The sequence below is a fragment of the Phalacrocorax aristotelis genome, chromosome 3 (genome assembly GCF_949628215.1).
Source record: "Phalacrocorax aristotelis chromosome 3, bGulAri2.1, whole genome shotgun sequence".
Classification (NCBI taxonomy): Eukaryota; Metazoa; Chordata; class Aves; order Suliformes; family Phalacrocoracidae; genus Phalacrocorax; species Phalacrocorax aristotelis.
Window position 1 is genome coordinate 11,182,028 of NC_134278.1, and position 21,927 is coordinate 11,203,954.

Below are 21,927 nucleotides of genomic sequence, written 5' to 3' on the forward strand. Positions count from 1 at the left end.
TATTACCACTTTAAGGACATTTTAAGGTTATGTTGTGTTTAACAGTGAAGTGACTTTCACTACTTGATGAAGTAGAAAAGTGAGCAAAAAGCTCTGTGTAAAATGTGTTGAAAGGTGACTTTTTAAATTAGTGAGCCTACTACCTTGTGGCCCAGATGCTTTGCCAGGAAGACAATAGTTTATCACTAGGCTGGTGGAAAAAAGAAAATGCATTTGTGAAAGAAGTAGCAAAGGCTTTGTCAGTGGTGGCTCTCTGTTATTGGATGTATTTTTTAAGGAATGATGGTAGCAACCTTGCAGAAAATTTTTGAGCTAGTTAGAGGACATGGGAGCTCGACCTTTTTTTAAAAAAAAAAAAACCAAACAAAAACAAACAAAAGAAAACAAACATTAAAATAATACAATTAAAAGATTTAAAGAAACCCACCACAGCCTACGGTATATTTAGAAGAGAATGCCTCTACCCTGAGGTTACTTGATAAACTTGCCCTTTTTTTGCTGCAAATATTTGTGATAATTTAATTTTGATGCTAAAATAATACAGTGAAACTGGATGTAATTTCAAGATTAAATTGCCGGTTGCTCCAGTAACTATTTGATGTGCAGATTTGTGCAGGTAATAGGCGACCTAGCCCCCTGTACTTTTGTTAGTGCAAATAAAACAGGAAAAAAAAGTGCCTGCCAAAATACACTTTAATTGAGAAATGTGTGAGTGATTTGTATAACAAGGTTAAAAGTAATTTAAATATATTACATTTACAGTTCGGTGTCCCCTTCACGGTTAAGTGCTGAATACCCAAAGTAAAACTGGGCAAGGGGATGTTTCAGCACGTTTTATTTTTTTTACTTACCTTTTTTCCTTTTTCAGGTCTACAAAGTGCACCTTTGGGCTGAGACCAAGCATGGAAAGTTTCAGCCCAAATGGAGGCTTTTGAGAAAGTTCTGAACATCTGACAATGGGGTTATCATGGAAATCTTTTTCTTTCTTTCTTTTCAAAAGTATTCTCACAATAGTTTTCATATTACTGAAAACTATACTTAAACCAAATTTTGGAAGGCATTATCTAAAATTCAAAACATTCAAAGTTTTGTGTTGTTTCATGTTTGATAAATTTTGGAAGACTTTTTTCAGTTCTGAGAAAATAAGCTGTGATTGGTACAGAGGATTACCTCTATCAGCAGAAATTGTTAAATACTGATTTTAATCCATTTCGGACTGTTTGGCAGTGTGAACTAAGCAGAACAGTTTGTTAAAATCATGTACTAGATCAGTGTGTAAAGGCCAGAATGTACAGTTGTACTCTGAAAATTGACACAACCTTGTTGGCTTCCATGTGTACTACCACTTCATCTTCAAATGAAGCAGACCTTGATTATGGATAAACTTTATGCTGCCTCACCAAATCAATCTGAAATTTGGAAATTGAGGTTTTAAGGATTTTTGCTTTCACAAAAATGCAGGAAGTTTTCTGTAGCATGTCCTGCAGTCTGCACTGTCGTATCTTTGCACAGTTACATCCAAGGTGCACCATCATAAAAAGCTGAAGGCTATTTCTGCAGTTAATTGTCTGTCTTGTTAAATTTATTCTGGTGTGTTCATCAACCACTCTTGGAAGCATTTGTTTTGTTCTTACATATAAACAATAAAAAGGCAAAACTTTCTCACCAAACGAGACTTTATACCTGAAATCAAACAGGGAGTTATATTTTAAGAAGGGTATGATATCGCATAGTCACTTTTCAGAGTAGAACAATATTATAAGTTCATGTCTGCATGCAGTTTCCACTGGTATTCTGATAATGCCTGTCAAATGTAGCTCTCCCTCCACCTTCAAAACTTGTCCTGCCTGCTTGTATCAACAGGTTCAGCTAAGTTTAACTCCTGTTTTAAAATGGGCATCAAACTCGGTTGCTCCTGTTTCAGCCACCAGAATGCTAGAGCACAACACTGGGAAAGGGTGCATGGTTTTATAACCCCTTTGTCAGACACTGCTGCAATTTGTAGCTTAAAAGACCAGTTTCCCTTTTATAAGAAATTTGTGATAATTTACTGTTTTCATCTCTTCTCACCAGCTCTTATCCAACATCCTAAAGTAGGAGTGTGTCAATTACTTCGTTCTAGTGTCAGTTTTCCTGTATTTGAAGGGATTTGTCAGTTGTCTGTAACTGCTGCTTTACTGTAATCAGTTGGAGCAGTAAGGTCATGAATTTGAACTACCCTTTCACTCCCAGGGACAAAAAAACTGCAGGAGGAAGTATTTTTCCTACGTTATTAAAAAATCCTTTTAGATTGGTAGTGCTTACTCTGTCTGATGGTACATTGCAGCATTTTAAGGGTTTGATTTAGAGTTGGATTTTTAAAATCTGGGCTTTTGGAGGTAATTATTTTCTGTGCGTTGCAAGCCAAGCTTGTTGTTAGTTCAGACTGATGATGATTTATCTTTGGAAGTCATTCTGGGTAAGAGTAAAGGCCCCTTGTCAAGAAAGCGTGGGGAACTTTGCATTGCCTCTGCTGTGTACCTACTCTCTAGGGCTTCGGTAAACCAGGCATAGTAAGCACTTGGGTCGATTCATAAAATATACATACATATGCATATGTGTGTACATATATAGGTGTAATTGTTTTCCATATGAAGATGAAGTTTTTAGCTGAGGATGAGATGGAGCTACCTTTTTACAGATGAACAGATACTTTACAGAAATCAAGTTTAAAGTGTTTATATACACAAACATATTTTACTAGAAAATAATATTGCTGACTGATTTAGACAAGTTACTGCAGTAAATCTGTTTTATGTCTTGGTTTGAAATGATTGAAGAAATACTTAGTTAATAAGTACTAACAGACTAATGCTATCAAAATAAATGTGCCTAGATCTAGTTTTTAAAATGTTTTCACGTTCTCCTTTACATTAAATATGCTATCCATGTTAAGGAGTTAGTAATTTAACATGCTCTGTGTCCTTGAAGTTTAGTAAGGCTCTGCTTTATATGGTCTATATACCCTTTATACCTCTATGCCTCTTCTTCCCTATGGACTAGCCACAGGGATTTAGGTTCAATTAAACTGTAAAACAACTTCATAGTGTTCATTGCATCAGTGATCTTTCCTTTACGAGATCAGAAGTGATAGCTAAGTGATTATCTGAAGAATGAACTGCACACCTTATTCCCCAGCAGCTTCTAATTGTGTGGCTATACTGATGACTGATAAGTCTTTTCAGACTTCAGTGTTTGCAGAAATATTTAGACTAGGTGCTTTATTCAGTAGGGTATGTTCCCCAAATAAATCATAAGACCTAGGTTGTTACTTTTCTAGTTTGGAATCAGAATCTATAAATCAAGTGTCCTGAGGTCTTGAAGAGCATGGGATGCAGTAGGCCAACCAGGAGAATATGGGTAACCAGAATTCAGATCTCGGTGTTCTGCTGCTAAGCTGTTCACGCTCAGTTTTCAGGAAGGAGACCACACTAATGCTTTGGTGGTTTCTCATTACTGAGAAAGTAATGAATACAATATTTAAGAAAATAGTCCATTGTATACAAGAGTATATCTGCATATAATAATTACCTGTGACAATATGCTTTTATTTCGGGGGTTTTTACTGCTTTTCAAATCTGCGAAGTTGCCACTGAGCTGTAACACTGCTGCCATAATAAAAGGTTACATGAGAAGAAAAGCTCAATACCTATTAAATTACTGCTTTTTATAATAGCATCAAGGGTTTTACAAGGTTATCTGTGTGCTTTTGAAGTATGACAGGTTCTTCTAGGCACAATGGATACGTTTTCAGCTTTCCTGTGTTATGATCCTGCTTAACATAATCGTCTTAAGTAGTTTCACAGGCTAGACAGGAGTCTCCCAGTTGCAGCGTAGTTGTCTTACAGGTCTTAAAGGGATGGTTCTCAAATTAGACTGAAGAAAGGCTTGGTAATCCTGAGCGTGAAATGTATTGTATACATGCAGTTCTGTGACACATATATAGCATATTTGTTAAAAGCTACCAGGTTTCTTAATTTCTGTTTTAATTGCTGGATAAATTGTAGCATTTAATTGATATTTACACGAAGGCTCAGTTTAAAAAAAACGAACAATTCCAGATTCACGTATGCAATTCCATGAATGTGTATGCAAATTAGAGGCATGCAGTTTGTGAGCATACAATCAAAACTACCCAGTTAGTTCCTGCCACAGAACTGAGTATGTGATCAGTGGAGCAACGGAGATGCTACAACAGGGAAGCGGCCTATACAACCTCCTTTTAAACGGGCTTTGCTGCCCTCTCGTGGCATTAATAGTGTTACTACACAGCATTTACAGGGAAGCTAGGATTTCATTCACATATTAAATAATCTAGTTGAGAAATACTGTGACTTCAGGTGCATAACTTTGTTCTTTAGAAGGCTGTTCCTGGAAGATAAATGACTGTAGAGCATCACTCTGCACACTGCTTCACCTGCAGAATGTTGGGTTTCTTTTTTCTTTTTGTCTGTTAGTATCATGTTGCTGTCAGCTCCTTTCTGGAAATAGTGATTGTCATTGGAAACTAAAAATTATAGTTAAAAACCCTTGATTTTTCTGGCTGTAAAGAATTAAGAGGCTTTAATTTAAAAGAAAACCCAGTGGTTTTTAAAAGGTATTGTGGGGCATAAAGTATTTACTGATTCTTTACTGATTCCTACCACTGAATTTTGAAAACTAATTGTAAAATAAGTACTAATTATTTCTATTTTAGGGCATAATCCTATAAAATGCAATAAATGTGATGCTTGATGTTTTACAGAGCACTAACATCTCAGATTCTGGTATTGCAAGTTGACCTTTTGAAAAAGATACTTTACCATTACTACATTACCAGCCCACTGTAACACTGTTGTTGCCTGGCCTTATAAATATTTGGAACCCAGAGAAGTCTTGGCTGGGGCACTGTCAGCTGATTCTTTTTTTTTTTAATTGATTTTGTAATAAAGCACCATTCAAACAGCACATACTGCAATTTGTTTTAAATTCAAATGTAGGTACTTCTATTGACTTTGAAAGGGCTTTCAGTTACTATGTCACTTTCCAGATAATTTGCAGGGAAACTAAAAATGCTTTTCTTTTCCAATTGATACTCTATATTGGGGTGGGTTTTTTTAGTAGGGTTGAGGCTTTTAGGTGGGAATTGTCTTTGAATATTTTTGGTTGTAGTATAGTAGCAGTACCCCCCCTTTTAAAATCGTACTGTAGTTGGGAAAGATGCTTTGTTTGCATGCTTATGATAATTGCTGCCTGTTGTGGAGGGGAGAGAAGCCTACTAGAGGAGTCAGAGTGACATAAACTGACTAGAGAGAAGTGTGTGAGGAGGAATTTACAGGACTGAGATGATGATAGCTGTAGGTGGAATCACTAGCAAAAAGGAGTAGGACCTAAACATAGGAAGGCAATCCAGTTCTTAGAAAGTAAGGAAAGACAAAGTGTAGTGAGTGATGAATGTTTTCACAGCAAGGAAAGGACTTCATGTTTCTAAAAGGACCTTCAGTTTGATATGTCTTTGGTTGTTTTAGAATTATGTAGAGCATTCTTAGTGACTTGGTTTGAAATTTGACATATTTAGCACTTACAAGAGGTACCAGATTGAAAGCCTGGGATGCTGAAGTCATCTAATATCCTGCAGAACAGGTACAGCATGACAAGGGGCGCTGTGTGTGCCTCCCCAAAAATGCCCTTTCACACTATAAATTGGAAAGGTACCTCAGTAGGGACTGAAGGGTAGTTCAGATTTCATGGTCTATTTTGAAACAATTGGCTAACTTTGAGACTACTAACAAGGGTGTAAGTCAGCATTACTTGTGAAGTGGAAGTCTGCCCACTAAGCTAAGGCCCACCCAATTCTAAAGTTTCTGTAAGTCTGAGTGGGTGCTCACTTTACCTGTTTTGTTATATTCTTCTAATGACATTTCTTTTCCTGGTGCCCTTCACATAAAATAAAAATGAGGAGGAGAATGGTTTTATTTATTGGAAGATAAAGCTATCTAACTCCTCCAACCATAATGAGGTAAATATAAATATCAAGACAACACTCTTGTTTTCTTTGGCTCCAGGGTGTATCCGTAGTTCTAGTACACTTACTGTTTTGCTGTTGCTTATTTTCCTTACGGCTTTTACTGACAGAACTGCTTCCTTGTAGGAGGACTGACAAATGGTAGTGGTCGCTATATTTCTGCAGCACCTGGAGCCGAAGCAAAGTATCGCAGTGCAGCAAGTACCTCCAGTCTTTTTAGCTCCACCAGTCAGCTCTTCCCTCCTTCACGCCTTCGTTACAGTAGGTCTGATATTATGCCTTCTGGACGTAGTCGATTGCTGGAAGATTTCAGAAACAATCGTTTCCCTAATCTTCAACTAAGAGACCTTGTTGGACATATTGTTGAATTTTCCCAAGACCAGCATGGTTCTAGGTAATTATTATGGCAAAATTAATAACTTACCAATATCAAAACAGTAAGATATTATTACATTAACATCAAGCATTTGAATGAGCTGCTAGTTATCTTAATACAAAGCATGCTGTTAATTGGAGTGTGTGCTCTTACACTGACCTTTTTCTTCTCTAGGAAATTTCATTATAAAAGTAGTATAAATTTAGCTGCTTGTAGAAGTTCTTAGTGTAGAAATAGCCTCATAACTAGACTTGTAAACTCTAGTATTTAGGTATCAAAAAGGTGTTGATTAAGAAAACAAAATATCCGGCATCTGGAATGTAAAACCATTTTTCAGCAATACATCATCAGGTGCTTAGTTATTGTTGTTCTTTTCATCTTTAATCCTTTTCAAATGAAAGGTTTTAAATACCATTTTACTAAAACGTATCCTTTTATATGCAAAGGCACTACTTTCATTTTAATAAGTTTTATAAATGTTGAATACTTGCTTTAGAATTTTGAGGTGTCTCATTGAAACCGCGTTTGAGAGGTTTTCCTGTTGTTTATGTAAAGCATAATGTACCTTTTTTTGCACTTAGATTTATACAGCAAAAGCTGGAGCGAGCTACTCCAGCTGAGCGCCAGATGGTATTTAATGAGATCCTGCAAGCAGCATATCAATTGATGACTGATGTGTTTGGAAACTATGTAATACAGAAGTTCTTTGAGGTAAGCATAACACTAAGTGTATGAACAGAAATGCTCGTGAAATGCTGTAAAATCTGATTAAATTTCACTTGTTCTTTTTTTTTCCCGTAACATCATAGCAGAATTCTACTGGACTCTTACCACTTAACCCGAGTGCATGACACTGCACATGTGTGTTTTGTTCTGTGTCCCCTGCTTTTTTTTGTAACAGGCAGTTCCTCTTCACACTGGTGGTGCATACATTGGTGAACTTCAGTGTATGTACAGGCTGCACTCTTGGGCTTTGCAAGCTTTTTAGCATAATTCAGAGTCTTTAAGCAGATGATGGGTAACAATGATTTGAAGGATGCTCTTTATTGGTTACTACATCTTGGTAAAGAGTGGATCTGGAAAATGCTCTTGCACCCAAGTAAATAGCTGTGCGAACCTCATCCAGTGCTGTATGCGAAGAAGCTCACATAAAATATATTAAGGCACAAGAATTTTGAGGAAGGGATATCATAAGATATGTTCAATATTACTAAAACTAGTGTTTAAAACAGCTTTGGTTTTTGTTAAAAACTATGGGGTTAAAAAAAAAAAGGGCTGTCAGAGTTACAAGATTTGACGTACAGGGAGAAGAAAAAAAATTAGCTGTGTCCCGGAAAATTTCTATGTAGGAAAGTTATCTAGCATAGTGTATTTTAAATCAAGGACCACATCCAAGTTTCTGGGTGGATAGAAGGTGAAGCCGGAAAATGTCCAATAAGAAATAAGATGCTTGCTGTAAACAGGAATGTAGTTTTTAATGAGTAATCTACAAAACAATGTGCTCACTTTTTTTACTTGATATTCTTTTTTGCAAACCAAAATATCTTCTGAAAAGTGTGGCTGATGTATGGTATGTAAGATCTTGATCTTACTCAGGAGTCATCAACTGCTGGTTTTTTCCCCATGACGTTAGGTTGGATGATACATAGGTAACCATTGTCAATTGAGTGTGTTTATCTTCATTCTGCAGAAGAGTTCTCAAGACAAAAGTGCACTAGGCCGCAGGTGACTACAGGTGTGGGGTTTGACAGTTCTCAGCAGTGCTGTATTAATGTTGCTGGTGCCACCCAGCTGATTGTCCAGGAGATCAGTCTGTGGGCTCTTGTACTGTGCCAACTCAGGAGCTTGTATGGGGATCTGGGAACAGGGTTATGTGTATTACCATGAAGCTTGGCTTGCTTCTACTCTGCTCAACGTGGAGCAACACAGAAGGCTGTAACAGGACCGTGGAGGGAATAATATGGCCAGGAATTAGGTACTGCTGAAAAACATTGGTTGAATTATGCTCTAATACGGCCAATTTACAAAACCGGTATGTCTAGATTTCCCAGAGTGCCCATGGTAAGAATGATCCTTCAAGCCACGTGAAGTTACTGGGAAGCTACTTCAGGGGTTGAAATCTTCCCCTACCCCCACCCCCTCTTGTTACAGCTTGCTTACTGTATAAAAGATGCAAGATACACTGACCTGTACGAATTTGAGATATCAGAGAAAATCTGATTTGAATTACAGTAATATGTAACTAATTTGCCTGGTATAATTTGTCTAACTAAGTGGGTTATTACATTTAAATATTCCTACAGACAGTCAAGTATAAACTACTTCTATCTCTTCTGTTGTCTTGCAAGGTCATTCATTTGATAGCAGGTATGTGGCTGGAATGTGGAATATTTATAAAATGTTGCATTTAGAATATAAAAGCTTCTAGTAAATATAGCCACTAAAAATACAAAGGGAAGAATAATTCAGGGCACTCAGTAAACCTGTATTATATCATGAAAGTACTACTCTGACATGTAAATTCCAGCATGCCGCAATATGTCTTCATTCGTTAACAGCATATTTATTTTCTTGTAGTTTGGAAGCCTGGATCAAAAGTTAGCCCTAGCAACCCGCATACGTGGTCATGTTCTGCCGTTAGCCCTACAGATGTATGGTTGTCGTGTTATTCAGAAAGCACTTGAGTCAATCTCACCTGACCAGCAGGTAATTGTAAGTTAGAGCAATACTTCTTAAATTTTAATTTTTTATTGCATCCATCTTTTTACTTAAATTTTTGATTATTCCTTTCATTATGAAATGCCCTAGGGACTAAAATAGATGTTTGAATTAAATTGCTGAGGTATACAAGTAAACCACCAGTGAATCTGAAGATTGGACAGTTAGGATGAAATGGAATATCCTTTGGGTGGGGTGGGTGTTGGTGGAAAAAAATCAGTTGTAGAGACAAGGATAATCTTTTTCCGGATAATCTTCTTTTTCCAGAATGAAATGGTGAAAGAGTTGGATGGTCACGTTCTGAAATGTGTGAAAGATCAAAATGGAAACCATGTTGTACAAAAATGCATTGAGTGTGTTCAACCCCAGTCACTCCAGTTCATCATTGACGCATTCAAAGGACAGGTAGTGTCAGCAGTTCATTTCCTCTCCTGTAGAGTTGCTTTGATCTGCAGATCTTCTTCCATCATTTGCATATACAAGATAGCGTTTGACGCTTTGCAGTCAGCTTGTGGTAAAAAAGAGATCATAAATAGAAAAACTGTTGAAGAGACAGTTCACATGATGTAAAAAGATGGATCTGTTGGAGACAAGGCTCTAGAAAGACTTGTTTGGATGAATTATAAATACTGACAGAGGTATTTGGCTTAAGGGCAGGCTTTATAAATACTAACATTGCCATTTTTGATGTAATAACAAAGTATCTTCTCTCTACCATATATTTTTCACTTAAAATTTCCATTTTCTTCTTCTGTTGCCTATGTTGCAAGTCTCTTTCCCAATTAATGTCTACTGCTATGGAAATGCTTTGGAGAAATATACTAATCTGTTCCCTACATATGGGCTAGTGTTAAGTGAAGGGGGGTGGTATTTGTTTATTTAAGGTTAGGGTTTTTGTTTTGTTTCCAAAAAAGTTACAAGATTGATACTGTGCTGCAGGCTAGAGAATATGATGCAGCTAAATAAGATTTTAATACTTTGAGACAAACATGTACTTTTATAGTCTCGAAGAATTGTAAAAATCTTACTAACTTGGCTGTGTTACTAAATTTTACTTTAATGGGTGGCCAAATGTTTTTCTTAACAAAATCTACAATATCCTTCTCTCACATTTTACGCGACAGCAGTACCTGAATTATTGTTGTGCATAGTAGTAAATGGCAAACCAAGGTTTCTAGGGTCAGGTCTTCATACACATTTTTTGATGTAAAGAGTAGATGAGATAGTCAAGGGGCTCTATTTACAGTTTAGAAACTAAAATGTGACTATTTACTGGACATCCATCCTCAGCTCCAAGTAATTATATATAAAAAATTAGCTAATATCTGAAGTGGCAAATGAAAAATACCACACTTCAGCCACGGCAGGGAACAGTACGTATCTTTTGCATCTGCCTGCATCGTTTGGATCTATGTTTAATCAGACAAGATTCTGTGTTCAGTTTGGACCAATATTGACTCTTAAATCTTCTGAATTAATGCCAGAGACACAAAGGTGGCTTCTGGAGAAGCAAGCAAAACGAATAAGCAAGACTTTGACTGTATGTTTTGAATACTTCTTTACAAACTTTATATCTGTGACAGGGAGCCTGTTGTTTAGGCTGGAATGTGAAATCGGTGAAAATCAGCCACAGTAATTGAACTCCTTTTTATAAATATCAAAATCTTAACATCTGCAAATCAAGTACAAAGTCAAAAGGAAGGCTTGAAGCTGAACAGTGTTTAACTAAGGGTCATACTTCCAGGCTTTCTTTTGCAGCTAAGTCAGCTAGAAACATTGTAATGAAAACTTGGGTTCTTAGTTGTGTAGTTGCTGGAGTTCTTGACACAGAAAAACTGCATTTTCATCTTTTCCTGACTTCTACTGGAGGTGGAAATCTGATATTGGCAGGCAAAACTTTTTTTTTAATAGAAGTAGCTGGCATGTTCGATCATATTTCAAACACAGTAATATTACTATATCTGTAAACTTCCGTTGGTTTAACTTCAGTTTGCAATCCTATTTTAAGGTATTTGTACTTTCAACTCATCCATACGGTTGTAGAGTAATTCAGCGTATTCTGGAACACTGTACTGCTGAGCAGACATTGCCAATCTTAGAGGAACTGCATCAACACACAGAACAGCTAGTGCAGGTTAGTATGTATATTCATTTTTTAATGCATTTTAGAGCTTTTTTTCGGTTGTCATAATTTACTCCTGCTTCTTAGTTTAAGAAATTATTTAAATGCATTTGCCTCTTTTTAGGTGTGTAGACATTGATTTTTTTTGTTTTTCTTTCCTTCCATAGTTTTAAATGAAAATGAATTTGGAAGTTGGGAGGCAAAGAAGATATAAAAGCCTTTTTCTTACACTTTTGACTGTAGCTTCGAGTACACATTGTAAATGCACAGAATTCGTATATTTTTTCATTGCAAAGATTGCCTTTTTGTAGCTTAACTTGATTCACTCAGGTGTCCTTCAGATAACTTCTAAAATGTCTAAGTACAAATACATTATCAAAAATATACATGTTGCATATTCTTACACAACGGGAGCATCTTTTCTAAAAGAATGCAAAAGCCCTTGTACAACATGATTTCCTGTGTCTTGGTCTCAGACGAACAAAGTGAGTGCTACAAATGGCTTTGAAATTGAATCACTTTAAAATACTGAAGGGACTTGGTGTTCAGTAGGGATTTTCTCACATAAAAAGGCAAGAATTGCCTTCTGCTACATATTCAGTGTAGTTTATTTCTCAGTGGTTTCTTGTATATACAAGTCTCTTGTTAACACATAACTGTCTTGGGAAACCAAAGTTCAAGGAGACATTACGGCTGGTAAAGAGTGGTGATTTTAATTTTGAGGACTCCTTTCTGTAAGACGATAAAAGGTACTCTAGCAAAATGCTGTTTTGACAGATTATTTACGTTTTGCATGTAAATTTTGTGGTCCATTAAGTAATTCTTGATGCAATATTTCTTATATCACTTTGTTTCTATAATGTTGACGTTACTGTAGTTTTCCTTGTATCTGTGCAAATAGTAATTTGAAAGTTTATATAAATGTATAAAAGTGTATGGATTACTTAGTATGAACACAAAAAGAAAACTGAAGTCATCTTATTTTCAGGATCAGTACGGAAATTATGTTATTCAGCATGTACTGGAGCACGGTCGTCCTGAAGACAAGAGTAAAATAGTTTCAGAAATAAGAGGAAAAGTTCTAGCTCTGAGTCAGCACAAATTTGCCAGGTATTGCACAGCCTTCATATATTAAAGGTTCACTAACTTTTAAAGTTGTAGTATTGGATTTATTTATTGTGTTACAGAAAGGATAGGAGACTTTTTTCCTGTTGTGTAACTTGCCTCCTGAAATTTCATATTTTTATACAGATGAACGGTAGTGGTATTTTATACTAGATTTGGGGTGGGGAAAGGGGAAATGCTGTTCTATAGCGAAACAAAGTTCCACGGGTTTATGGAATGGTTTTTGCTCACATTGTACAAGTGCAGGGAAAGGGTTCCAGGTCTCCCTGTCGGGATCCCCAGAGCCAGGGGAAAAGCTCTCCTAGAACTTGTCTGATATGCTGGTGTGATAAGCTTGGGACTTCCTGACTGTTTTATCAGGCCAGCCAAGCAATTTACAAGTATAAAAAGGTTAGCCTTAAAACGTGGTGGTTCGGTCTGACAAGGATTTTATGCATTAGGAAGTCTCAAAGACTGTTGCAGAAGTCCTGAACTAGTCTAAAATTAGACACTAAGGCTAATCCTTCAGTGTTTTTTGCTGAAATACAGATTATGTGCCTTTTGCTAAGGAAAAAACGCATCTCAGAACTCGTCCTGGACGATGCAGTGAGACTAACTGTGTCCTCAAATAGAAATGCACTGTGACATGATGGGGGTGTTTGTTTTAAAAATTGTTTGTGTGCAAGCTAGTGAGTTTATCTGGATTTTATTTTTCTTTGCCTAAATAGAACTGTTCATAATCCTCTCCTTGGAACTTGCTTAATTTCTAAAGGACAAACTTAGGATCAGAATCACTTTGCTGTATTATAAGCATTGAATGGCCTTTCCAGCTTCTGAGATAACTAGAAGGTCAGAGACTTCCTCTACAAAAAAGAAATATTTGACAGCATCTCTGATCTAGGAGTGGTCCTGAAAAGCATCTTTGTTCAGAAAGCAGGAAGCCTCATATCTGGCTTTCTCTGTGTCTTAAAACGGACCACAACCAAAATTGATGTACTAGAACACATCTGCAACCTGAAGTCCAGTATATTTACTGTAGGTCCAGTGGAAAAATCTATCCTACAAGACAATAAGTATCAGAAAATTACTTTTGTTTACATTAGTAGGAGTGTATGATACTTGAACATCCTTGGTCATTACAGACTAAAGATTTGGAAATCAGGACTTGATGTGTTTGCAGTGTGCTCTTTGGTGGCATTAAAACACTTGAACTGGTCAGACAAATTTAAAATTGCTACTTAAGAGTGTTACACCTTAATATCACAGAATGCATTTGTCTTTCAGCAATGTGGTAGAAAAGTGTGTAACTCATGCTTCTCGTGCGGAGCGAGCTTTACTTATCGATGAGGTCTGTTGCCAGAATGATGGTCCTCATAGTGCCTTATACACCATGATGAAGGACCAGTATGCCAACTATGTTGTTCAGAAGATGATTGATATGGCTGAACCTGCTCAGCGGAAGATAATAATGCACAAGGTATGTTTGTATATAGTTTTGTTGTTTCAGAAAATATTATCTCTACTAATTTTTCTGCTAGAATACCTTTCCCTCTAGATGTAAAACTCACTAGTTCTGTGATCTAGAACTTAATGTGTAAACATCAAATTCAGTGGAGCTTGATAAAGCAGTATATATTTCGGTCTCAGCACTGAGTTAAAAATGTAAATCTACAGAAAAGTTTCAAAAGTTGGATTTCTCCGTGCAAGCTTTTCTGTGAAAATACCTTTAGTATGAAAATATGGTATCTGTCGTCATTAATAACATACCAGAAGAAATAGATTTCTCTTTTTATTTGCTGGTTGCTAGTATAAATCCATTCTGCAGTTCCCCCAAAAGAGATTCCCACCCTTCCTAACATGCTAGCACGTTTTCTGCTTAAGAAAGTCTGAGCACGGAACAAAGTGCTGTTGCCGTAATTGTCCTAGGCTGCGTGACGCAGGGCCCAGTGTATTCCTGCAGGAGCTCTGCTTCCCCCAGTCACCAGCAGGGCACTCCCACAAAAGGGCAACCTCCCTTTTCCTGTAACAGGTATGTCAGTTGTTTGGTGAGTCAAAATTGCCAGCTTTACATCTTTCCAGAAACTTCCAAAATTTTGAAATACAGGCTTCTGATTTTTTTTAACATAATATTTTTGAGGTGTAGTAACCTCTACTTAAAATCATTGAGGGGGTGAAAATAACAGGTTTCTTCTTACAGATTCGACCCCACATCACAACTCTGCGTAAATACACCTATGGCAAACACATTCTGGCCAAGTTGGAAAAGTATTACCTGAAGAGCAGTGCTGATCTGGGGCCGATTGGTGGACCACCAAATGGGATGCTGTAAAAGACAAAAAGAAATGGAAGAAGAATTGTGAATGATCAAAAAATACAACTTAACTATAAATGTTCTGATTTTTTTAAATCTATTTATTGACTTTGTTCATCCATTTGTAAAATTTTTATTCTTGTGTATATTTTTGGGGGGTGAATTATTAAAAAATAAAAAAGAAAAAAATATCTCCAGCCCTGATCCGGAGACCTATCAGATTGGATGGCTGGCAAAGCACAGAATGCCTGTATATGATGTAATTGTATCAAAATAGCTGTCACATATTTTGTAAATTTTTACCTTGTAAAGTCACTGAAATAGTTTTTAAAGGGAAAAAGTACAGTATTCTTTTAATACACTGGCTTGCAATCTGGTAGGTCTACCCAGCATCATAGCACAACAGGTTTATAGAGTTGTATATAGAATTAATCCTTATTTTTCCCTTTTGTGTGAAGTCTTTTATACCAGATTGAATTTGATCAGCTGCATAAACATTATTTAACATGTTGAAAAGTTAAGTTGTATTTTGGTGGTTCACAACATACTACCCAAATAATAAACAGGGCATGGCAAATTAAAGTAGGGAATAACAAAGCAATGGAAACTTTAGAAGACTAGCTTTCAGTACTTGCTGTGGACACAGTTTGGGGTTTTTTTTGTTTTGTTTTTTGTTTTTTCAAATGGTGCCCTAAGGTTTTCTCTAGCGATGTATTAAAAATAAGTGCTGTATATACGTATATATTTAATTGTTGTACAAGGTGGAGGGGTTAAAATGATGGTGGTACTTCAACTCAGTACACTGTTGGAAAAGGAGCGAACCCTGTATTAACTTTACAGTCAGTTTTACAACGCAGGAAGAGTAGAGATTTGTATTTTTTTATTTTGCATATAGAATTGTAAGGATTTGAAAGTGTTGAGCATTTATTTTGCTTTCTCACTGTAGATGCAAAAATAGGTATTGATGAAGAGAAAAGGGGCCACTGAAAAGTAAACTTGATAGCTCAACATTTAAGCATGATTGATTAAATACTCAGATAGCTTTTTTGCTTCCTATAAATATATGCATTGTATACGTGTAGTTAATAGGTGTAAGTTTACCGTTTGAAAACAAATCTCTCGTTTCGATGTTTATTACAAGCCTTGCTAATTTAGTAGTGATGCTTACCTTGGTTGTACAGATGTACATTTGTAAACCTTCATGCTGTAAATGTAATTTGTTTTACCCCTTTTTGGGACAAAAATTTGCATTTTAGTGTATATTCATACCCCCGTTCCCTTCTCTTCCCCTGGCATATAGTGTTGTATAATGTAAATTTATTTCAGCAAATCAAGAGTGATTTTTTTAAATGCTATCTTTATATGGTTTCAGAAATATGAACCGGCTTTCTTTTTATCTATTGTGAGAAACATTTATGTTTTGTTTATAACATAGCTGTTGATTCTGTTAATATGGACACTTTGGGAAATCAGTCTGTTCAAATTTTAAGTTAGGATAATAAGCATAGTAGGAAATGGACTGAAATATTTGGTTATCACAGAAACCAATGCTTCTTCCATCTTAATAAATGTGGCATGATTTTTTTTGTACAGAAGAGTACTGTATTTTTGAATAGCCTTCTCCCAGCATAAAGCAAATATGTATGATACTGTCAATTTTTCTCTGGACATATGACATTGTAACAGTAACATAAAGATGATGTACATTTACAAGCGGCCTTATGTACATTTCCCAATGACCTTTTTAAGGCAGAATTGTGACCATATGTGTATAATTAAAATCCTTTTTAATCCTTTGCCTATGGAAATATTTTGGAAAAAGCTTACTTTGTATATTCAGTTTCTGAAAGATAAAGAAAGTGCTTTGTATGTTGTTGAAGTAAGTATTTTGTGTAAAACATTCATTTGGATGGCTTAACCGAAAGTTTTGATCAGCAAGGTAGTTTGAAAGCAATGTCTTGAGCATTGATCAAATAAAAGGCTGTTACCGTAGGGGTCTGATCATGAGGAAGGAAAATAGTAGCGGTATAAACTTGTATAAGGAATTCTGTTGTATTACTGTTTATATCAGGTTTACATAAATCTTATTAAAGCATACATCTGAGGCGCTACTGTTTTTAATGGTAGCGTTGACTCATTAATAGGCAAATAGGAAGGTTTGTTCTGGCCTGCTTCCAGTTTCTGAATCTGTCATTTTGTGCCTGTAGTAGGCCTAATTATTTTTAGTAAGCACAATTCTAATCACCAGGTAGTTTTTGCATGGCAGCTCACAAAATTCCTCTCGAGAGGTACGAGCCCCTGTCATTGGAGCCAGAGCTTTCCTGTAGTCACACATAGGATGACTTTTGAGCCACTTCCTTGGACATGGTATTTCTCCTCAGTGACTCTTTTCACCCTGTGTACGAATGCTGTGTTACAATCCCCAGAGCTGACATTCTTGTCACAGTAAGTGAGGCTTTTGGGGAACTCCAGGCAGAAACTGATCATGTCCCAGTACTTTGTCCCTGTAGCACTCATGCCATGGTTGAATTTAAACAGTCCTGTAACTATCATTCTTAGTGCTTTCAGTATCTTGAATTTAATCTTCCACTTGCTCTCCTAAAATAATTTTGCACAAATTCTATCCAGGAACATGAAAATCACTGGTTTTCCTTTTTCAACTATTTTAGGCTTTGGGTAGAACCACTAGACTTTTTGCTCAAGTATTGCTTTTTGATATAGATTGTTTATGGACCAGTTTGATTAGGTTTGACTCCAGGTGGCTCATATTGAATAATGTAATGTTCACATGTATATACTGTAAAAACCAATGAAAATGTGTGAATAACACTGTGTGAAATACGTCTGGTCTTGTGTTTTTCCTGTAGGAAACCTGCCATTCTTTGTTCTCAGTGTTCTCGATCAGAGTATGGGGAAGGTTGAGGTTTCTGGGGGCGTAATGTCTAGATGTTCGGTGTTAATGTTAACACTAGTAACTAGGAAAATTGGTAAGCAGTGAGGTGACAACAACTCCCACCACGTCATTCGGGGAAGCAAAGCTGAGAGAACAACGGCAAAAGCATTTTAAGACCTAGTGACTGGTCACTGAAATTGCAGACTGCGTTTAAGTCATGTGCCAGGGAGAAAACCCGACGCTAACTCTACAGAAAAGCTCCTGGATGGTCGCAGTCAGGTCAGCTGCGGTGCTCTAATGCTGAATTTTATCAGAGAGCAGTGGCTGGTCACTGTGTAGCCTGAGAGCGACAGACTCTTTTGTAGCTTTGTTCAGCGATGGTGTAGTTCTGTGTTGCTGCTTGTGGAAGGAAATGGAAAAACCACATGCTGTGTCTGACTTCAGCTGTCCCAGCCCTGCTCCCCAGCCCACAGCAGGGTAGGAGCATCTGTCAGTTTAACACAAAGGTTCACATCTTGCCAAGCTACTGGCAGCACTTTAAGTTATCCCAAGGTCTCATTAGTCTGTGAGCAACTCTGGTGTTTCCCGTGAGTGTGTGCTACAGGCGGTGCTTTACTCTGCCCAGTATGTTTCAATCTGGAGTGTTTCCTGTGATTGGAAACAATGTCAGAAACACAGGCACTATCTGTGCCCAAGGATTGCTGGTTCAAGCACCTCTTGGCTTGGGGATGGGGAACTTGGTTCCTGTCAGGGATAGTGTATCCCCCTCAGGGCTCTGGTTCCTCAAGGGCTAGTGTGCAGACTTGGGCAAGAGAGGTTTGGGAGAACTTGGCAAATGTAGACCCAGCCGCTGGGAAGAGACGCTTTGAGTGATGCTGCAGAATGAGCTTGGGGTGTCAGCATTCCCATGTGGCAAAGGAGCAGGCCAGGCCTCCCTGACCCCAGCATCAGAAGGGGTTAGAAACCAGCACCATTATCATGGAAGGACCAGTCACAGGTCACTTCCTCCCACATGGAAAGGATGGAAGGATGTCCCGGTGTTGTTAGCCCTCCAGAGCCAACGTGGTACATGGGCCTTTCCCTGCTAGTGTGGTGCCCGTGTTAAGGAAAGGAGGCGACTGCTTTAGCTGAGAGAGTGAACCAAACCCCGATGTTACGTACTAGGTTTCAGAACACAGAGGCTATCCAGAAGCTACCACCCTGCATGGGGGACAGAGGGGCAGTAGGCGTAGACCAAGCTTACAGTCTTAACCAAGCTGCTGGTGTTCCTCAGTGAGGTGGTGCAGGAGTGTTACCTCCATCAGCCCTCTGGACGGAGCTTGCTCGTTTTGCATGCTAGCTCTGTGCTTAGGGAACTTGCCCAGCAAATGAGATGCTTGAATTCGTTTCTTTTATCGGCCTCAGGGTTTTGAACACACACCCCCCTCACTTCACAGGAGTATGTCCTAACCACAAGGAGCTGGGTGGGTTCACCCTCTACTGAATTTGGGCTGAGCTTTTAGCACAGCTCAAACCCTTAATTGCATCACAAACAGCACAAGATGGAGTGTGACTCCTGAAGCACACAGGTGGGAGTGGGTAGGTTCTGCTCTCCAGATCCTTGTCTCCACCTTGAATCTCCCAGCCTCACTTAATGCAAAATACATCTTGGGAGCAGCATCCCCTGTCATTGACAATTTGGAAATGCTGCAGGGACTTTTTGTATAGCAGCTGAAATGTTGGAATACCTATTCTAAAGACCTTCTTCATTTGATTAGTAGGAATGAACAAAGGAATAAAATAAAATGTTCATGCTCTCACCAGCATTAGTATTCTGGGTGCAAGAGGCATTCTGCCTCCTCCTCCTCTTCTTGTGCTGTACCTGCCCAGCCGTAAAGTGTCTCAATCTGCAAATGAGTCAGGGGCATGTTGCAGGAGACTCAGCTGATGTACTGGACCATAGAACAGGGAGAAACCCCTTACTAAGCTGACCTCAGCAGCCCTAATGAGCTTCATTTGAGCTTAAGACCTGCCTGGAGGGTTCAGATTTCCTGGCAGCTGCACAGCACCACAGCCCTTCACCAGCTCCACTGCCAGATCTTTTCCCAGCCAAGACTAAGGTGACAGGGAGGGAGGCAACCCTTCCCCGATACAAGACTGCTCAGGTGGTGGAGGCTGTTCAGGGAACGCAGCCTGCTTGGCTGCCGATCACAAGGCAGGTTCACGCGCTTCAGTTGCTGGCTACAGGTCATATCCACAGCAGCACGGAGCTGCTGTGGTGCTCGACCACCGCAGAGGAACGTCACCGGTGGGGATGGGTGAGGAACTGGCCAAGCTGGCTGAGGTCCCTTTCCTTACAGGTCAAGTTTGCCGTGCCTTCTCAGGCTGCAAGACCACAGCCTGCTGCTGTCAAAGGGCTTTTTCACAGTGTTACGGAAGCAGAGTTGTTTCAGGTGTCACCTAAAGTAGGTCCCAAAATAAAGATTCCCAAAGACACAACTGCTTTCTATGGGGCAATGGAAAGTGCAAGAAGGCGCAGTGTTATGGCCAGGGCCACACGGGAAGGTGGTGGCAGAAAGCACCAGCCGGCCTGGCCAGCGAGGGAGGCGATGACAGCACATTCACAGCTATATTCTGTTCTTCCATTAGTGCAAATACAGGCACCCTATTCCTTGTCTTCCTCAGGAGAACCAGAAGTTACAGGTGGGAATTCCGTGTGGGAATGAAGATCTCTCTTTTCTCCCCTATATAATTCTTACTTCCCTTTCACTGAGAGAGGTGAAATACAGCATGAGAAAGTATTTGCAATTCTCCCCCCCTCCCCTAATCAATCTAGAAGGAGAGGTTTCAGGAGACCATCGGCTTGTACAAGCCAGGATTTTGGGGAAGGACTCGGCCCAGTTGCTTCTCCTGTGGGCTCAGGCGGGTAGGTCTGCCTCAGTGCTGTTCTGTGCTCCGCACCTTTTATATAAACTGGCTTCCACAGGCAACAATTGGAGCATCTGCTCGTTAAGCAAGGATCACAGAGGGCTGAAGCTGGGCTGAAGAGCTGAGGATGGACAAACTCAATGTGAGTGGGAGTCAGTTCCAACCCCTGCATGGAGGGGTGGTCTGAATGGAGCAGAGTTCACCCCTGTCAGAGCTCCAGGCTGTACATTGATCCCATTCAACTGTGTCACTTGGCTCTTAAAAAGCCTTTTTGTTTGAAAACCGACTGTCTTAAGTACTCCAAAATTCACATGATGTCTCCTGTTTCCTTGAAATGTCATGTGTCTCATGAGAACCAAGGGTTTGATTATTCATCCCAGTTTGGGAGTCATACGAGCTAGCATCCTGCTGGGAAAGGGGCTCTCATTCAACCCTACCCCATGTGCCACCCCCTCCACACGTGGGGAACTAAAAGCCCAGAGATCTGATCAGGGCATTAAAGGTCACCCACTCTACACTTCTGTGAAGTGCTGCATGGCTCCTGCTGTCTGCTTCGGGAAGGGATACTCCCACAGGGTCACACAGCTGCACTCCATCAGCAAGGCACGGGGGGAGACTCCATCCTTGTTTAAAACCACGTCTGTTTAGGTGTAGACACTTCCATGTGGACTCATACACTAGGAACAGATCTTGTTTCCTACCTAGGTATCTGGCATCATCTGAGAGACCCTTGAGCATGCAGGCACCTGGACAGGGCAAGGAACATCCGCTGGGAGCTTGCCTCAGCTTCTCCTCTAGCTTCCACTCCAGAAGGACATCTAAGATGACACTAGACACCTTCATATAGACAGTGGGTCTCTTCACCTAGAAGGTACCAGAAACTGATAAGCAACTTTTTATAAATCAGTGATTAAAAGGGGGGAGGAATAGAAGGCAGGAATAGGCCCAAAGGGTTTGCTGGGGGTGGGAGCGAGAAGAGCTTTATATTGCAGAATAGGATGGGATGAGAGGTGGGGAAACAAAGCATACACATACACACACACACACACACACATGCTCCAAGCTGCTCTAACGACCAGGTAATAAACAACCGTAATGACTTTTTTGATTATAGTGGGAGAAGGGGAGGGGGAAGGGAGAAGGAGCACCTTGGAAACCCAGTGGCATCTTTAAAAAATAGTAATAATGAAAAGACACCATTATGCACAGCAAAACCTTCATTCCAGGCCTCCCTGTGAAGTATAGCTAACTTCAAATTCACCTAAAAAGAAATCAACCTTCAAAAAGGAAAGAAAAAAAAAGAATAAAAAGCACAACTAAAATACCTGTTCACCATGTCAGAAGTAGCGCTGCTCAGAGTGGGCACAGCATGCATCCATGCCAAACAAAGCTTAAACCCGAGGTAAAACCCCAGTTCTCTCCCCGCCATAGACACATAGGTCAGCACCGCAGA

The 21,927-nt window shown here is 39.0% G+C and overlaps 1 protein-coding gene across 11 annotated transcripts in view; it reads left to right on the forward strand.

The window, feature by feature from the left end:
* PUM2 (pumilio RNA binding family member 2) overlaps window positions 1-17,517 on the forward strand; it is a 69,110-nt gene extending 51,593 nt beyond the window's left edge. For 5 of the 11 annotated variants that reach the window (XM_075086728.1, XM_075086727.1, XM_075086732.1 and 2 more), the window contains 8 exons: window positions 6,170-6,437; window positions 7,001-7,130; window positions 8,997-9,131; window positions 9,405-9,542; window positions 11,146-11,271; window positions 12,248-12,369; window positions 13,648-13,840; window positions 14,561-17,517. In XM_075086728.1, the coding sequence (XP_074942829.1) occupies window positions 6,170-6,437; window positions 7,001-7,130; window positions 8,997-9,131; window positions 9,405-9,542; window positions 11,146-11,271; window positions 12,248-12,369; window positions 13,648-13,840; window positions 14,561-14,692 (1,244 nt within the window). In that variant the 3' untranslated portion in view covers window positions 14,693-17,517. Of the gene's footprint in view, window positions 1-6,169; window positions 6,438-7,000; window positions 7,131-8,996; window positions 9,132-9,404; window positions 9,543-11,145; window positions 11,272-11,426; window positions 12,370-13,647; window positions 13,841-14,560 lie in introns of those variants that run through there. The other 6 variants (XM_075086729.1, XM_075086730.1, XM_075086733.1 and 3 more) reach the window with 3 other exon arrangements.
* The last annotated feature ends 4,410 nt before the right edge of the window (window positions 17,518-21,927 follow it).